At 54.9% G+C, this 14,881-nt stretch overlaps 1 protein-coding gene across 7 annotated transcripts in view; it reads left to right on the forward strand.

Annotated features, from left to right (window-relative positions):
* Positions 1–14,881, forward strand: part of SCAP (SREBF chaperone) — a 52,008-nt gene that overhangs the window by 35,465 nt on the left and 1,662 nt on the right. For all 7 annotated transcript variants that reach the window (XM_052695030.1, XM_052695029.1, XM_052695027.1 and 4 more), the window contains 13 exons: positions 935–1,029; positions 4,145–4,243; positions 4,650–4,868; positions 6,164–6,597; positions 7,058–7,252; positions 8,258–8,459; positions 9,295–9,410; positions 9,706–10,276; positions 11,129–11,214; positions 11,608–11,690; positions 12,732–12,898; positions 14,300–14,380; positions 14,621–14,827. In XM_052695030.1, coding sequence (XP_052550990.1) covers positions 935–1,029; positions 4,145–4,243; positions 4,650–4,868; positions 6,164–6,597; positions 7,058–7,252; positions 8,258–8,459; positions 9,295–9,410; positions 9,706–10,276; positions 11,129–11,214; positions 11,608–11,690; positions 12,732–12,898; positions 14,300–14,380; positions 14,621–14,827 — 2,555 coding nt within the window. The remainder of the gene's footprint in view (positions 1–934; positions 1,030–4,144; positions 4,244–4,649; positions 4,869–6,163; positions 6,598–7,057; positions 7,253–8,257; positions 8,460–9,294; positions 9,411–9,705; positions 10,277–11,128; positions 11,215–11,607; positions 11,691–12,731; positions 12,899–14,299; positions 14,381–14,620; positions 14,828–14,881) is intronic.

The following is a 14,881-nucleotide window of genomic DNA, read 5'->3' on the forward strand; positions in this document are numbered from 1 at the left end:
CAAGGGACCCCAAAGATCATCAAGATCCAACCCCCCTGCTGCAGGCAGGGCCTCCAATCTCCGTGTTTAATACCAAGCCAGGAAGGGTGGAAGGCTGCTGAGAGAGAAAAAGTAGGGTAATGCTGGGTCTGGGAGGTGGGGAGTGACCTTAGCTGTGCTCTGTAGTGGAAACAAGAGCTGTTTGTGTTGAGTGGGAACTGGGAGTTGAATCCTAATGGTCTGTCTTGGTATTTTTATGATTTCCAAGAACTGATGTGAGCCTGTAATTGCAAGCACTGCTTTTTGCAGCTCTTGGGTGAAGCATTGGCTAAATAGGGTTAAAAAAGTGCTGGTAAGGGAGAGCTGCATCCCCTGGTGAGGATATTTAGTACCTTTTCCTATTGTGTCATGGATACTGTAAGCACAGTTCACAGTTCTTAAGTTCTGCTGAGTATGTGAGAAAATGATCTGCTCTCCAGCAGGATTGCAGTGTGCTCAAACCACGGGTAAATGGGGTTTGCAAACTTCACAGCTATTTCTAAACATCAGAAGTCCTTATGAAGGGACCTCTGAAGGCCATTTAGTCCAGCTGCCCTGCAATGCACAGGGACAGCACAGCTCCATCAGGGCTCAGGGCCTGATCCAGCCTGGCCTTGGAAGTCTGCAGGGATGGGGCATCCACTGCATCTCTGACAGCCTGTGCCAGTGCCTCAGCACCCTCATCATCAGGTGGATTAATGGTAACCCATCTGAAAAGGACACTGGAACGTACAGGCCAGCTATTTGACTTGTAAGTAGATATCCAAGACAAGTCCCATGAATTTTAGCCTAAAAGTGCCCTTTTTTTGTCTGTTGGGTAAAGATGCTGAATGCAGCAGGCAGTCCTTTAAGCTGTGCTCGTGCCTGTTCACCTGCAAGCAGCCTCCTAACCTCTCTGTGCATGTTATTTCCCCAGGTTTGAGCAATGAGAGCTGGTCAATTATGAAGAATATGGCCACAGAGCTTGGGATCATCCTGATCGGGTATTTCACCCTTGTCCCAGCCATCCAGGTGAGTGTGGCTGATCAGTTTGAGCACGCAGGACAGACTGCAGGCTTGTAGGCAGCACAAGAATGTGGTGTGCAATGCTTTGCATTAGCTGTTCAGGAGCATCCAGCTGCTTCATGGTGAGGAAGGGAGGAATCTGTGCCACAGCAGGAGCATTTCTCTGGGAAGCTGCCATGGGAAAGGCAGTGGTGCCTTTAGTTCAGTCAGTGCCAGGCACCTGCTTCAATCTCCTTGTGTGTAAATAGCATTGTCCTTGGGGCCATCTGAGTGTGGGCTGCCACTTGGGCCACATGTAGTTCTGAGATTGTCCAGCAGATGCCTTCTGCTGGGAGCCTCAGTGCTCGCAGGCCATACGTGGATGTACTGCAGACGTGTCTGTAGTGATGCTGTGCTCCAAGGTTACGTGTGCAGCAGGTTGTATAGAAGGAGGAGTACGATTTTTCAGAGCCAGTTGATACAGCTGGGATCAGGAAGTTTGCCCTTGTTTTGCATTCATTTCTTGGCCTAATGAAATGCCATCTAACACAGCAACCCTTGTTTCCTGTGGCTTTGCTGACTTTGTGGTGGCTGCAGCTACCTGCCCTTAGGTCCCACCAGCAGGGAGGATGAAATGCAGGCACGCTCATCCACAACATGCCTATAATGCACTCTGCCACACAGATTAAGACAGAAACACTCAGCACCCCGCAAGGCCAACAGCTGCATCCCACAGTTCCTCACAGTTCCTCAGCCTGCCTCTCAGAAACAGGAGGACGACAGGAGGAGCTACGCTAGAATTCCCCAGGCCATCTCTGGCCACACGTTGTGCCTTGATTTTTGTGCGTGAAGCTGATTTGCAGACACCAGCAGGATTCATCCTTTGGGTCTAAACATTCATTCATTTGCCATGTCCTTCTTTCCCTTCGCTATGGAGGAGCCTGTGGAGTGCACTGGTTACAGGAGACAGATGGGAATGAGGCAGAGCCACGGAGCTGTGTAGAAGCATGGCAAGAAGTGAGGCTGTTCCTCGCATCCACATGCACTCCTGTTCTTCACAGCATTTTGAACTGGGAGCTGACATCCATTCTTGGCTCTCTGTGCCTTTCCTTGGCTGCTTGTTTTCTCCACAGCAGGAATCTCACAGGGACGCTGGCTGTCTGCTGTGTGCCCCTTACCTGAGTCTGTCCCTGGGAATGAAGGACGCTGTGCTTTATGGTGTTGCCCAGACCAAGGAATCCTGCAGGAAAAGAGCCAGGCTGCATAAATCCAGCAGCTCTGTGCTGTCAGAGGAGCACTGCTGGGATCACCAGGTCCTCTCTGCAGGGAATGGCAGAAGAGCTGAAGGCCCAGGGATTGTAGTGAGACCCCCAGTCTCCTCTCATTGTGCCAGTGGAGGCGCTGAGCTGCTGCAAGGTGCCCTGAGAGCCCCTGCTGTGTTCTTCTCTTGGCCACTCCTTTGTTCTGAAGCTCACACATTAATCCTGCACTCTCTGAAATTGGTTTGGGTTTTGCCACAGGGTGTGCAGTATCCAAGTATAAGAAGATTTCTGATTTCCAGGGCTAGCAGTTTCGGATATCTCTAATCCTAAGTGGAGGTATTAACAGAATTAATGTCTCTATATGCAGAGCTTGCCATTTGTGCAAGCTGTTTGCTGAGGTCTGCGTGCAGTCCAGATGGATGTTGCTTTCCCTCTGCTTTTCTCCTTTCCAGACAAACTTGGGTTGTGTTTTCACCCCCCCACCCTTCCAAAACTTCATGTCAGATGTTGAAGAAGTGATCAGAGAGAACTCAGAATCCTCCTCATGCTGTTTGTGCTGGAGGCGTGGGGAGGGCTGGGCAGCTGACCTGCTGGGTTCTCTCTTTCATATTGCACTGATTCTCAGATAAGAAGCAATTTGATTGCTTACGTTTCAGGAACAGTTTGAACAGAGGCTCCAAGGTTTGTTCAGAGGTTTAGGATGGCTTGTCAGGCTGTTTGCATTTCACTGTGCTTCTGTTGGCCTGCAGCAGGGAGCTGGGGCAGAGCTGGGCAAGAGGAGGGCAATGGAAATGCAATCTGCTGACTGTGGGTGTCTGCAGGGATGGGGCACCACCACCTCTCTGGGCAACCTGTGCAGTGCCTCACTCCCTTACTGTACAAAACTCCTTTCTTCCATCAGTCTAAATCTCCCCTCTTTCAGGTTAAAGCCATTTCCCCTTGCCCTGCCACACAGACCCTGCTACAGAGTCAGCCCCCTTCCCTCTTACAGCCCCTTTAGGCACTGAAGGCTTCTCTCAGCTCTCCCTTCAGCCTTCAGCCCCAGCTCTGCCAGCCTGTTCTCACTTGTGATACATTCTGTTCTCATGCTCTCTTCACATTTACGAGATCTTGCTTGGCACCTGACAGAAATCTGTACCTCCAAGGGGAACGAAACTCCTCCAAAATGCTTTAATTTGATGTTGCTGTGAAGTTTAAAATGGAGAGGGGATGGCAGCACCGGTGGGAACTAGGAACGTGTGTTTGTTTTATAGAGGTGGTTGGGAGTTGGCTGTTAGTGCTGCTGGGTGAACCTGCTGTGCTTCTCATCCTTACTTCTGCAGAGGCATCTGCTGGGGAAATGGGGCATTGCAGGAGGATTAGAAAACACTTCTGCAGGTGTTTCTCGTGTACTTGGTTTTTAGAGACATCAAATAGTGGTATGGGACTTCTCCATAGCCTGGTCTGGTATTAAATGTGGAGGTCGGTGGCCCTGCATGTGGCAGGGGGTTGGAGGTTCGTGATCCTTGAGGTCCCTTCCAACCCTGGCCATTCTGTGATTCTCCAGGGCTGTAGGACTGGAACATGTCCATCAGATAAGGATTAACCAAGCACATGCTTTAGCTGGAGCCCTAAGGAATGGCTGCAGGTCATACAGTGCCTTTGGTGGTCTTCCTTTGGGGAGTGACTGTACCCCACTCCGGGGCTCCCCATGTTCCTGGGGGAGTTTTAAATAGGAGGGAAAGCTCATTGGTGATCCTGGCAACAGGATTTGTCAGTAAAATGAACTCAGGCCCATGCTCTGGGCAGGGCTTTGCTGAGCTGCCTTTTTCTGAAGCTGAAATGTTTACCATTGCAGCTGTAGCTCCCTGCCACAGCTAACGCCTGTGTTCTGCCTGCAGGAGTTCTGCCTCTTCGCTGTGGTCGGCCTGGTGTCTGACTTCTTTCTGCAGATGCTCTTCTTCACCACGGTGCTGTCCATCGACATTCGCCGCATGGAGGTAAGGAAGGGCCTCAGGATGGCTTTCTGCTTTGGGTCTTGCTTCTCTGCTGGTGTGGAGAGACTAAAGGAAGCATACCTGGTGGGTTTCGTTCTCTTAGGCATTAAGGATTGGGTGGTAAGAGCTCTGGGGCAGGGCTTGCTGGTTACACACATGGGACTGGGGATGGGACTTGAGGGGCTTGGGTGCCCTCGGGGGTATAAACATGCAGAGTTTGGATAAGTGGGCTGGAAGGAGAGCTGGTCACAGGCAGGTGACTGCAGGAGCGTGCGTGCCAGGGAGAGACTGGGCCAGACTGAGCAGAGAGCGTGTGTGGGAGCTCAGGGCCAGCCCTCACCCTGTCCAGGTGAGTGTGGATGGCTGACTGCACGCCGTGCCCATGGCTCCATCGCTTCTCCCTTGGCAGCTCGCCGACCTGAACAAACGGTTGCCAGCAGAGGCCTGCCTGCCCCCAGCAAAGCCTGCCGGCCGCTCGCAGCGCTACGAGAGGCAGCCAGCCGTGCGACCTGCGACCCCGCACACCATCACCCTGCAGCCGTCGTCCTTCAGGAACCTGCGCCTGCCCAAGAGGCTGAGGGTCATCTACTTCTTTGCCAGGACCCGCCTGGCCCAGAGACTCATCATGGTGAGCTGCAGGGTGGTATTGGATGTCCTGCTGGGCTCTGAGCCAACCCAAATGGGCTTCCAAGGGAAAGGGAAAAGAGAAAAGCTGAATGTTTGGAGGGGAGAAGGCTGGGGGAAGACCTCATGGTGGCCTTCAGTGCTTGGAGGGAGCGGATAAACAGGAGGGGAACGGCTGTGTGTGAGGGTGGGTGGTGATGGGACAAGGGGAATGGCTTTAAAGTGAGACAGGGGAGGTTTAGGATGGATGTGAGGAGGAAGTTTTTGAGCCAGAGGGTGGTGAGGCACTGGCACAGGTTGCCCAAGGAGGCTGTGGATGCCCCATCCCTGCAGGCATTCAAGGCCAGGCTGGATGTGGCTCTGGGCAGCCTGGGCTGCTGGTTGGTGACCTGCACACAGCAGGGGTTGGAGCTGGATGAGCATCGTGCTCCTTTGCAACCCAGGCTGTTCTGTGATTCTATGATTTTCATGCATCTTTGCTCCCCTGCAAGACTTAGATTTCCCCATGGTAAATAATTCAGGAGCAGCTTCTTTAAGAACATCCCTCTGCATACAGCAGCCTCAGGGCTTTGTGTTTGCACAGAGTGTGCGGGTAGCAGACAAGTTCCTGATATTTGCTTTGAGAGTCTTTTATACGAGCAGATCTTGAAGGACTGTGAAAGTGGAGAGAAAAGGTATTTACAGAGCAAGAGCCCCGTTTGTTCCTGCAGATAGTGTGGAATAAAAGCATGGAGACACTTCTCTCCATGAAAGCCTAATACGTTCCCTTTTACAGGTGTGACTGCAGTGGTTACACAGCACTGCACCTATTTGTCCTCTGCATCTCAGGTCTGGATGTTTGTAATGCAAACAGTGCAGACCATGCATTCCATGGCTCTGCAAAGCACAGCCCAGCCTGCTGCTGCCAGCTAACACTGATGGCAGTTGGTGCATATCTGAGAGGCATGGCTGTGCCATGTGTTGCAGAGTTAAAGCAGAGCCCTGCTCTGAGCCTCCCCAGCACTGTCTGAGGATGGCAGATGTGCTGATCTCAGCCGTCAGTGAGAAATCTCTTCCCTGCTGTGCATTAGAGTGGGCCAAGTGGAGTTCCTACCATCAGGCTGAGTCAGATAGCTCCCAGAAAAGCAGCGCTCACATTCGCTGTGTTCTGTTCTCCCAATCTTCTTAAAGGATAAGAGTCTGGGGTGAGAATGTCACTGAGGGCTGGGATGTGCTGAGCAGCTCAGCCGGCTCGCAGGGCAGGAGGGGCTGCATGCAGGGCCATGCACTGAGTGCTGTGTCTCCTTGCTCACGGTGCAGGCTGGGACAGTGATCTGGATTGGAATCCTGGTTTATACGGATCCTGCCGGTCTCCGCACCTACCTCACGTCACAGGTCACTGAGCAGAGCCCTCTGGGTGAAGCAGGCCTGCCTCCCATGCCCGTTCCTGGAGGGGTCCTTCCTGCTGGAGACCCCAAGATTGATCTCTCGGTCTTCCCATCGGACCCCATACAGCTGTCAGAGAACCAAACCCAGCAGCGCGAGCAGCAGGCGGGGTTGGAGACCCTGGGCAGGCTGGAGACAAACCAGCACACTTGGGCCCAAGGACCAGAAGGCAAAGGGAACGGGCAAACGGAGCTGGGAACTGAAGCAGAGGTCACCTGGGGAGCAGAGGATGAAGAGATTTGGAGGAAGCTTTCCTTCAGACACTGGCCGTCCCTCTTCAGCTATTACAACATCACTCTGGCCAAGAGGTGGGTGGGCTGGCTCCTCCTGCTGCTGGGCAGTGGTAGCGAGCTGTGTGGAGCTGCCTGTCTGGGAATGGGGGTTGTGTTTCTCTCTTGTGCTCTTGGTTGTGTTGCTGGCTCTTTGCCTGCATCCCAGCTGTTGTATTTTTGGGAGAAGACGTTTAGGATTGTGTAAAATGACGTGTGGTTGTGTGTGTGTGGTGGGGATGGTACGTCAGGAGTTGAGTCAGTTGAGTTGAAGAAATGCTGATGGCTTCTGGTCTGCGCTGTAGAGGAAACTGTGATCATTTTCTCTCTACTTAAATCAATGTGATCCATCTGAGGTCAACAGTAGCACGCTGCACTGTGGGCAGCCTGCCTTGGCTGCTGAGGACAAGAGCTGAGGGTAACGAGAAGGAAACCCAGTTGTGTTTTTGTGTCTCTTTGCGCGTGGTGATGCTAAGCTCTCCTCATCTCCATCCTTCAGGTACATCAGCATCCTGCCAGCAATCCCAGTCACGCTGTACCTGAACCCACAAGAGGCCTTGGAAGTGCGGCACCCCCAGGAGGCCAACCGCTACCAGCCCTTCTTGTCCTCCAGCAGTGGGAAGTTGAATGCTGAAGCTCAGCCCGACCAGACATCATCCAGGCTGCAAGGACACCGGGATGTCACCCTTTACAAGTAAAAGAGGCCTTGCTGCAGCCTCCTGAACACCCTTAACTCTCTTGACACACAGGTTGCTCTTTGGCTGTTGGGCTTTTCTGCTGGTGGGGAAAAAAAAGGAAAACGATGAGATCCATGTCGAGCTTCAGTGCAAAATCCTGCAACGCTCAGGGCACTGCAGCTCTGCTCACACAGCCCTAAATGCATCCTTGCACTGCTTCCCTCCGCTGAGCTCCTCAGCAGGATGTGGTTTGTGTGGCACACAGCACACCTTGCTGCTGGTGGGGTGCAGGGCACTTGGTGCTGGTGTCCGTGGATGGCTGTGGGCAAACAGTGTGCAGACACTCGTGTGCAAGTGTTCACTGCCATATCCTGAGCGTTGTGCAGTGAGTCCTGCACCTCGGAGTTACTGTGATGTGTTTCAACTGGGTGGTTTTAACAGTGGGGTGAGAAGTGTTACTGCTGGCACCGCTCGTTGTGGGGTGTATTGCTGGGGAGCAGGGATACTCAGCTTTGGGGATAGATGCTGGGACTCAGCAGTGCTTTATTGGGTGTTACATCAAGCTCCCATGCAGCAAAGAGTTTCCCTTCCTACTGAGAACAAGCTCTCAGAGGAGCCCCCAGCTCTCCATCCCAATCTGTGTTCTCCCTGGGCTTTGTTCAGCATTCCTGGTGTTACTCTGATCCCCACCTCATGTTTTTCTTTCTGTCCTACTGCTCTTCTTCTAGAAATCTCTTTGAAATCAACATTTTCCTATAAAAACACCCTTCGTTTTCCAGAAATCACTGTAGAATCACAGAATGGCTCATGTTGGAGGAGCCCTCAGAGCTCACTATGCTCCAGCCCCCTGCTCAGGGAGTGCAGCCAGCTGCTAGACCAAGCCCTGGATCAAAGCAGCACGGACCTTGCTGCAAATGCTCTCATGGAGAATTTAGACCAGCAGCACTGTCAGTGTATTCCAACAGAGCAGGAGTGAGCAGCCGGGCCTTTGTCTCACCTGTTTTCTCTTTCTGCCTGCACAGGGTGGCTGCGCTGGGCCTGGCTTCAGGCATTCTCCTGGTCCTGCTGCTCTTCTGCCTCTACCGACTGTTGTGCCCCAAGAATTACGGGCAGAACGGGCTGTCGCACAGCAGGAGGAGGAGGGGGGACCTGCCCTGTGATGACTACGGTTACTCCCCACCCGAGACTGAGATCGTCCCCCTGGTCCTCAGGGGGCACCTCATGGTGCGTTAGCTGGGTGGTCGTCAGCACAAAGGCGTCTTTTGATCCCTGCGGTGTGTTGGGACTGCAGCCTTGCTGGGGGACAGGCCTTGCTGTGATGCAGCCTTGGGGGCTGACAGCAGGGGGTGAATTTTGTGCAGGGAAATCAGGGCGAGTTTTTTTGCCATCGCTGTTATTCCATCCCTTTGTATGAAGCTGCTGACTGATGGCTGTGCTGATCCAGCTTTCCTTGCTGGGGCAGCTGTGGATCCCCAATATGTAATGCCTACTGAATCTTTCTTCTAAATGCTAGTGCATAGGTGTGAGCTGTTAAATATTGTTTCCAGTGCTAAAACCACCCTTGAGCATGCCCAGAATGGTGCTGCTGCTCAGCTCACTCATGTTCCTTGATGGAAGAGCTTTTTCTTCCACTGTGAGATAAAACAAAGCTCTGAGGCACCCATCCAGATCGAGTCCCACGGAGACACTACTGAGTCACTGTGTCCTGCAGAGCCCAATGTGTTGCCCCTGTTTTCACCATCCCTGCATCTCCTGTCCGTGCTGTGCTCACACTGGGTTGTGTGGCTGCAGACATGACTGATCCTACCATCTTTTTGGGCTGTACTTTGTCAGGGGAAGGCAGATGGAGCCTGCTTTGCTTGTAGCAGTCTGTGGTGCACAGCTGGGACTTGGACCAAAGTGTGTTTTCCTTCGAACGCCCACAGGCTGCTAAGCCAGCCGTGGGGTTTGGACATGAGATGTATCCTCTGCATGGTTTCTTGATCACACACAGTGACTGTGAGAGCCCAGAGGCCCTGCTGGTGCCACGTGCTGAGCTGTGCTCCTTCTCCCTTCGCAGGACATTGAATGCCTGGCTAGTGATGGGATGCTGCTCGTCAGCTGCTGCCTGGTGGGGCAGATCCGTGTGTGGGATGCTCAGACTGGAGACTGCCTCACTGTCATCCCCAAACCCAGGTGAGTGGCTCTGAACCAGCTGCACACATCAGGCTGCTGCAGACCTCTGTGCCAGGAGGCAGCGGTCACTGCCCTCACTGCAGCCCTGTCACGGAATCATAGAATCACAAGGTTGGAAACGACCTATAAGATCATCTAGTCCGACCTCATCACCCAGCCCTGCTCCCTGCCATCACTGTGCTGGTGATTTGTGTCTCTGTGGAGGGCAGGCTTACTGCCTCGGCGTTCCTATCCACCCCAGCCCCTCTGAGGCAATGAAAACAGAAGAGCTGACCCTTTTACCACCATCTTTCAGGTTACGAAGAGACAGCAGTGGCATTTTTGACTACCAGGAAAGCTGGGATCACAGCCCGGATGGCAAAAACGGCCTGGATGACTCTTTTGAGGGCAGCCATCAGCTGAAGAGGATGCTGAGCCCTCCGCAGCCCCCCCTCTTCTGCGACCAACCAGACCTCACATCCCTCATCGACACCAACTTCTCGGAGCAGGTGAAGGTGGCTGAGTCAGAGCCGCGGCTCCGCGCCGTGGGGAGAAGCCAGAAGGAGGCCGGCTACGATTTCAGCAGCCTGGTTGGGAAGGTGTACGAAGAGCACAGCACCTCCAACTGCATCAACTTCAGCGGCCTCTCAGCCCCACACGGGCAGGCTGGGTTCTGTGTGGGGGGCAGCGCTGCTCGATCGCTGGGCTGCGGCGGCGAGGAGGGCGGCTGCGGCGGCCGCAGGAGGAGCCTGGGGGATGAGTCCCTAACGGGGTTTGACAAGTCGGCACCTCTTCCCTGCTGGGGAGGAGACTTTGAGAGCTCTGTCTGGAGCCTGGATCTGCAGGGGAACCTCATCGTGGCTGGCCGCAGTAACGGCAAGCTGGAGGTAAGCAGGGCAGCTCCTGCTGGCCGGCACCGGGTGAGCAGCGCTGGGCAGGGCTGGGCCAGAACCCCCAGCAGCAGGCAGGGCTGTGGGATGGGGCAGAAATCTGCCCTGAAAATGTCAGTGCTTCGGTTCAGTTCTGTTGTGTAACGGGGCAGGAGTTGCGGTGTGGTGTCTGCTGTCACCCAGAGCAGCTTGGAAAGAGCTTCTCCTTCGTCGGTGCTTGGCTTTATTCCTCAGTCTTCAGTGTAAGGAAAATAAATGCTTCATGTTGCGCGAGGTAAAGCAGTGCTCTTGGAGACTGGGGAAGCTTTGAGGCTGCCGTGCCACTGGGTAATGGCATAAAGGAGGATGGGAAGGGGCTCTGTAGGAAGATTGCTGGCTTAGAAGCAAGCTTGAATTGGAAATTTAAATCTCCAACTTCCAGAATTGGTTTAATCTGAGTCTAATTTTTGGTAAGTAAGCTAGATTTTTCCTTCAAATAAACGCAGCAGATGTTCTTTTGATGCACTTCTGAGCTCAGGTGCCTTCTGAGCTGCTGCCATGAGCTCAGTGCAGGATGAACGTGTAGCACACCAGCATTCGTTGTGACCCCAGTAAGAAAGGCACCCATTGATCACAGATCAAAACATCATTTATTAGAAGTAATGCTAGAAGGAAGAAGAGGACAGTGTGGCCTTGCATCCCTCTGCTCACTGGGATCCCCACGCTGTGCTGCACGGGGCAGGTTGCTGCTCACACAGCACCCCCAGTCGTGTCCATGAAGGGTTTGTGTCTGTAGGATCCCTGGGAGATCAAACTGCTGGGTGATGATGCTGGGCTCAGCATCACAGCACAAAACCTTTCTCCTTCCAGGTGTGGGATGCTATCGAGGGCACCCTGCGCAGCAGTAATGAGGAAAGTCAGTCTGGCATCACAGCCCTCGTGTTCCTGAACAACAGGTAACCTGTGCTCGTGTTTGCTGGTCCCTATAGAGGAGGAGGATGTGGAGGGTGAGCCCAGACCCCAGTGTGACCCCCTGTGTGCAGGGCACACAGCCCCAGCCTGGCAGGCTCCCTGCGAGGTGTTGGCTCCCTGCTTCCACTCAGTCCCAGAGGTCACTCTTTCACACTCAAGCTTTCTAGTAATGGAGTATCCAGAGTAATTCTGACAGCTGTGTCTTTGGGTGCCACTTTCTGCTCAGACCTGAAGCATTTCCGTCTGCTGCTGGTTGATGCGGTTTCCAAGCACGAGGAGCTGGCACAGTTCGTGCTCTGCCTGGGGAGGTTCACCTCGGGGCTGTCACCCCTGGAGAGCAGGGAGCCCTGTGCTCATGGAGCTCGTTTCTCCCCCAGGATCGTTGCTGCTCGGCTGAATGGCTCCTTGGATTTCTTCTCGCTGGAAACACACACATCCTTGAGCCACCTGCAGTTTCGAGGTGAGCAGGCATCATCTCACAGCCCCTTCCTGAGCCTTTGCATCAGTGCTTTGTTCCAAAAGCGCTGCAGGATGCCACATGTGATACTGAGCAGAAGGAGGCCAAAATTCTTTGGGAATTCTTTGAGGAGGGAAAGCATTCTGAGCACTGCACAGCATCACAGAACGGTTGGGTTGGAAGGGAGCTCAAGGATCACGAAGCTCCAACCCCCCACCAATGCAGGGCCACCAACCTCCCCATTGCACAGCAGCCCAGGCTGCCCAGGGCCCCATCCAACCTGGCCTCCAACACCTCCAGGGATGGACGGGGCATCACAGCCTCTCTGGGCAGCTGTTCCAGCCCCTCCCCGCTCTCACAGCACACAACTTCCCCTCACATCCAACCTCCAGCTGCCCTCCCTCAGCTCCAAACCATTTCCCTCGTCCTGCTGCCATCTCCCCTTGCACAGAGCTGACTCCCCTCCTGGCTGCAGGCTCCCTTTAGGTACTGTTCTCCAGTGCCTGAGTCTGAAGAGTGGAGCTGTGCTTTAGGGTCAGCTCTGCCCTGCACCTCTTTCCTCTCCCAGCTCCCAGTTACTCCTTCAGCAAGGTCTGCTCCAGGCACTGGCTCCCCACGTGGCACTGCTGTGATACAGGAGTTGAAATACCACTGGTGGTATCTGTTCTGCACTGTGGTGGCTCGTTTGCTTCTGGGATGGCTTGGAATGGAGAGAAGCCATTGCAGGGGGATGGTTTCACTCCCTGGGGTCTGCATGCTGTGGGAAGGAGGAGCAGGCTCTGTGGGAAAGGCCTGGCCATGGAAATGCTGTTTCCCTGCAGGGCGCACAGCTGTGTGCTCTCTTTCACAAGGACAGCCACAGTGCTCTTCAGTGTCACCCTTCTCAGACTTGCCAAGGACTGACTGTGGAAGGACTGCTGATTTGCTCAGCTCTTTGGTGCCCAGACTCACACTGGGTTCAGCCCCAGGCATCCTCGTTGTGCCCCTCTGGCTGAGATCACACGCAGAGCTGCAGTGAGGACTTACTGTGCTCTCTCCCTGCAGGAGCCCCGAGCAGGAGCAGCATCCCATCCTCCCCAGTGTTCAGCAGCAGCGATGTCATCGTGTGCCAGCTCACCCACACCGTCTCCTGCGCCCACCAGAAACCCATCACAGCACTGAAGGCTGCAGCAGGACGGCTGGTCACGGGCAGCCAGGACCACACTTTGAGGGTGAGCAGCCTCTTGGCTGTGGGTGAGCTCCATTCGTGCACAGTGGGGGCGATGCTGGCACGTGTGTGTGTGCAGGAAGGTGTGCAGGAAGGCAGGGCGTGCCTGGGTGGTGTGGTTGGTGCAGTGCAGTGCAGTGCAGTGCAATGCATTCCTGAAGTTGTGCTCATCTGCATGGTGGGGGCTCCTTGGTGGTAGAATGGCAGAGCTCTGTGTAAGGTATCTTAGTGAACAGAGCATGGAGTAACAGAACTGCAGGAGAACTTGGAAGGGACATCTGGAGATCCCCCAAACTCCAACCCCCCCCAAAGCAGGTTCCCTGCCATAAGTTGTACGAAAAAGCATCCAGGTGGGTTTGAATATCTTCGGAGAAGGAGATTCCCCACCTCTCTGGGCTCTGTTCCAAGGCTCTGCCCCCCTTATGGGAAGGGTGTTCCTCATGTTCAGATGGAACTTTCTGTTTTCCAGTCTGTGCCTGCTGCCCCATGTCCTGGCATTGGGCAGCACCAAACAGAGCCCAGTGCCTCCCTTCAGCTCCCCTCAGCCCTGCTCAGATCCCCATCAGCCCTGCTCAGATCCCCATCAGCCCTGCTCAGATCCCATCAGCCCTGCTCAGATCCCCATCAGCCCTGCTCAGATCCCCATCAGCCCTGCTCAGATCCCATCAGCCCTGCTCAGATCCCCATCAGCCCTGCTCAGATCCCATCAGCCCTGCTCAGATCCCCATCAGCACTGCTCAGATCCCATCAGCCCTGCTCAGATCCCCATCAGCACTGCTCAGATCCCATCAGCCCTGTTCAGATCCCCATCAGCCCCACTCAGATCCCCTCAGCCCCACTCAGATCCCCTCAGCAGTGCTCAGATCCCTCAGCCTTCTCTTCACCATGCACACAGCCCAGGCTCTCATCCTGCCCCATCAGGAGGTGCTCCAGGCCCCACCACCCCACAGCTGGGCTCTGTGCAGCAGTTCCCATCTCCTGGAGCCGGGCGGCCCCGCACTGCAGCGCTCCTGATGCGCCCCCAGGGCAGAGCAGAGGGGAGGAGCAGCTCCCTGCCCTGCTGGCTGTGCTCTGTGCAGTGCATCGCAGGGTGCCGGGGCCTCCTTGGCTACCAGGGCACGCTGCTGGCTTATGGTCAACCATTGGTCAACTGTTGATCCACCAGGACCCCCAGAACTCTCTGCAGAACTCCTCCCCAGCAGCTCACCAGGTTCCTTGGTGCCCAGCTCTCAAGCTGTGCAGCTCCTCCTGTGTGGCAGCATCACAGCCTTCTGATATGGGAGACCCTCCTGCCTCTGGGCTGGGTGATTTCTGGGACAGTGTCTGGGTTGGGGGGTGTCTCCATTCTCCCCTGACCCTTCCCTGTGCCCTGTGGCCGCTCACCTCTGCCCCTCGTGCCCCACAGGTGTTCCGCCTGGAGGATTCCTGCTGCCTGTTCACACTGCAGGGCCACTCAGGAGCAATCACTGCTGTGTACATTGATCAGGTGAGCTCAGCCGGGGTGGGAACCAGGAGAGCATCCCTTACGATGGCTGCTGAGCCAGAGGGGCTGTGATACACGTGGAGAAGTTGGCGTGTGCTCCTCTGAGATAGCAGAGGGAGCGACCCCTGCTGAGGGTTTGCTCTCTGTCCCTTGGGAAGAGAAATGAGAGCAGGGAGTCCTGGGTGATCCGAGTGGCTCCGCTGCTCTGCTCTGCGCTTCCTGACCCGGCTCTGCCCCTCACAGACGATGGTGCTGGCGAGTGGAGGGCAGGATGGGGCCATCTGCCTGTGGGATGTGCTGACGGGCAGCAAGGTGAGCCACATGTATGCGCACCGCGGGGACGTCACCTCCCTCACCTGCACCACGTCCTGCGTCATCAGCAGCGGCCTGGATGACGTGATCAGCATCTGGGACCGCAGCTCGGGGATCAAACTCTACTCCATCCAGCAGGTCGGTGGCAGTGGGGGGAAGGAGGGAGGCTGGAGGGTTCCCAGCAAACCCCAC

This window comes from Tympanuchus pallidicinctus, unplaced genomic scaffold (genome assembly GCF_026119805.1).
Source record: "Tympanuchus pallidicinctus isolate F22 unplaced genomic scaffold, pur_lepc_1.0 scaffold3, whole genome shotgun sequence".
NCBI lineage: Eukaryota > Metazoa > Chordata > Aves > Galliformes > Phasianidae > Tympanuchus > Tympanuchus pallidicinctus.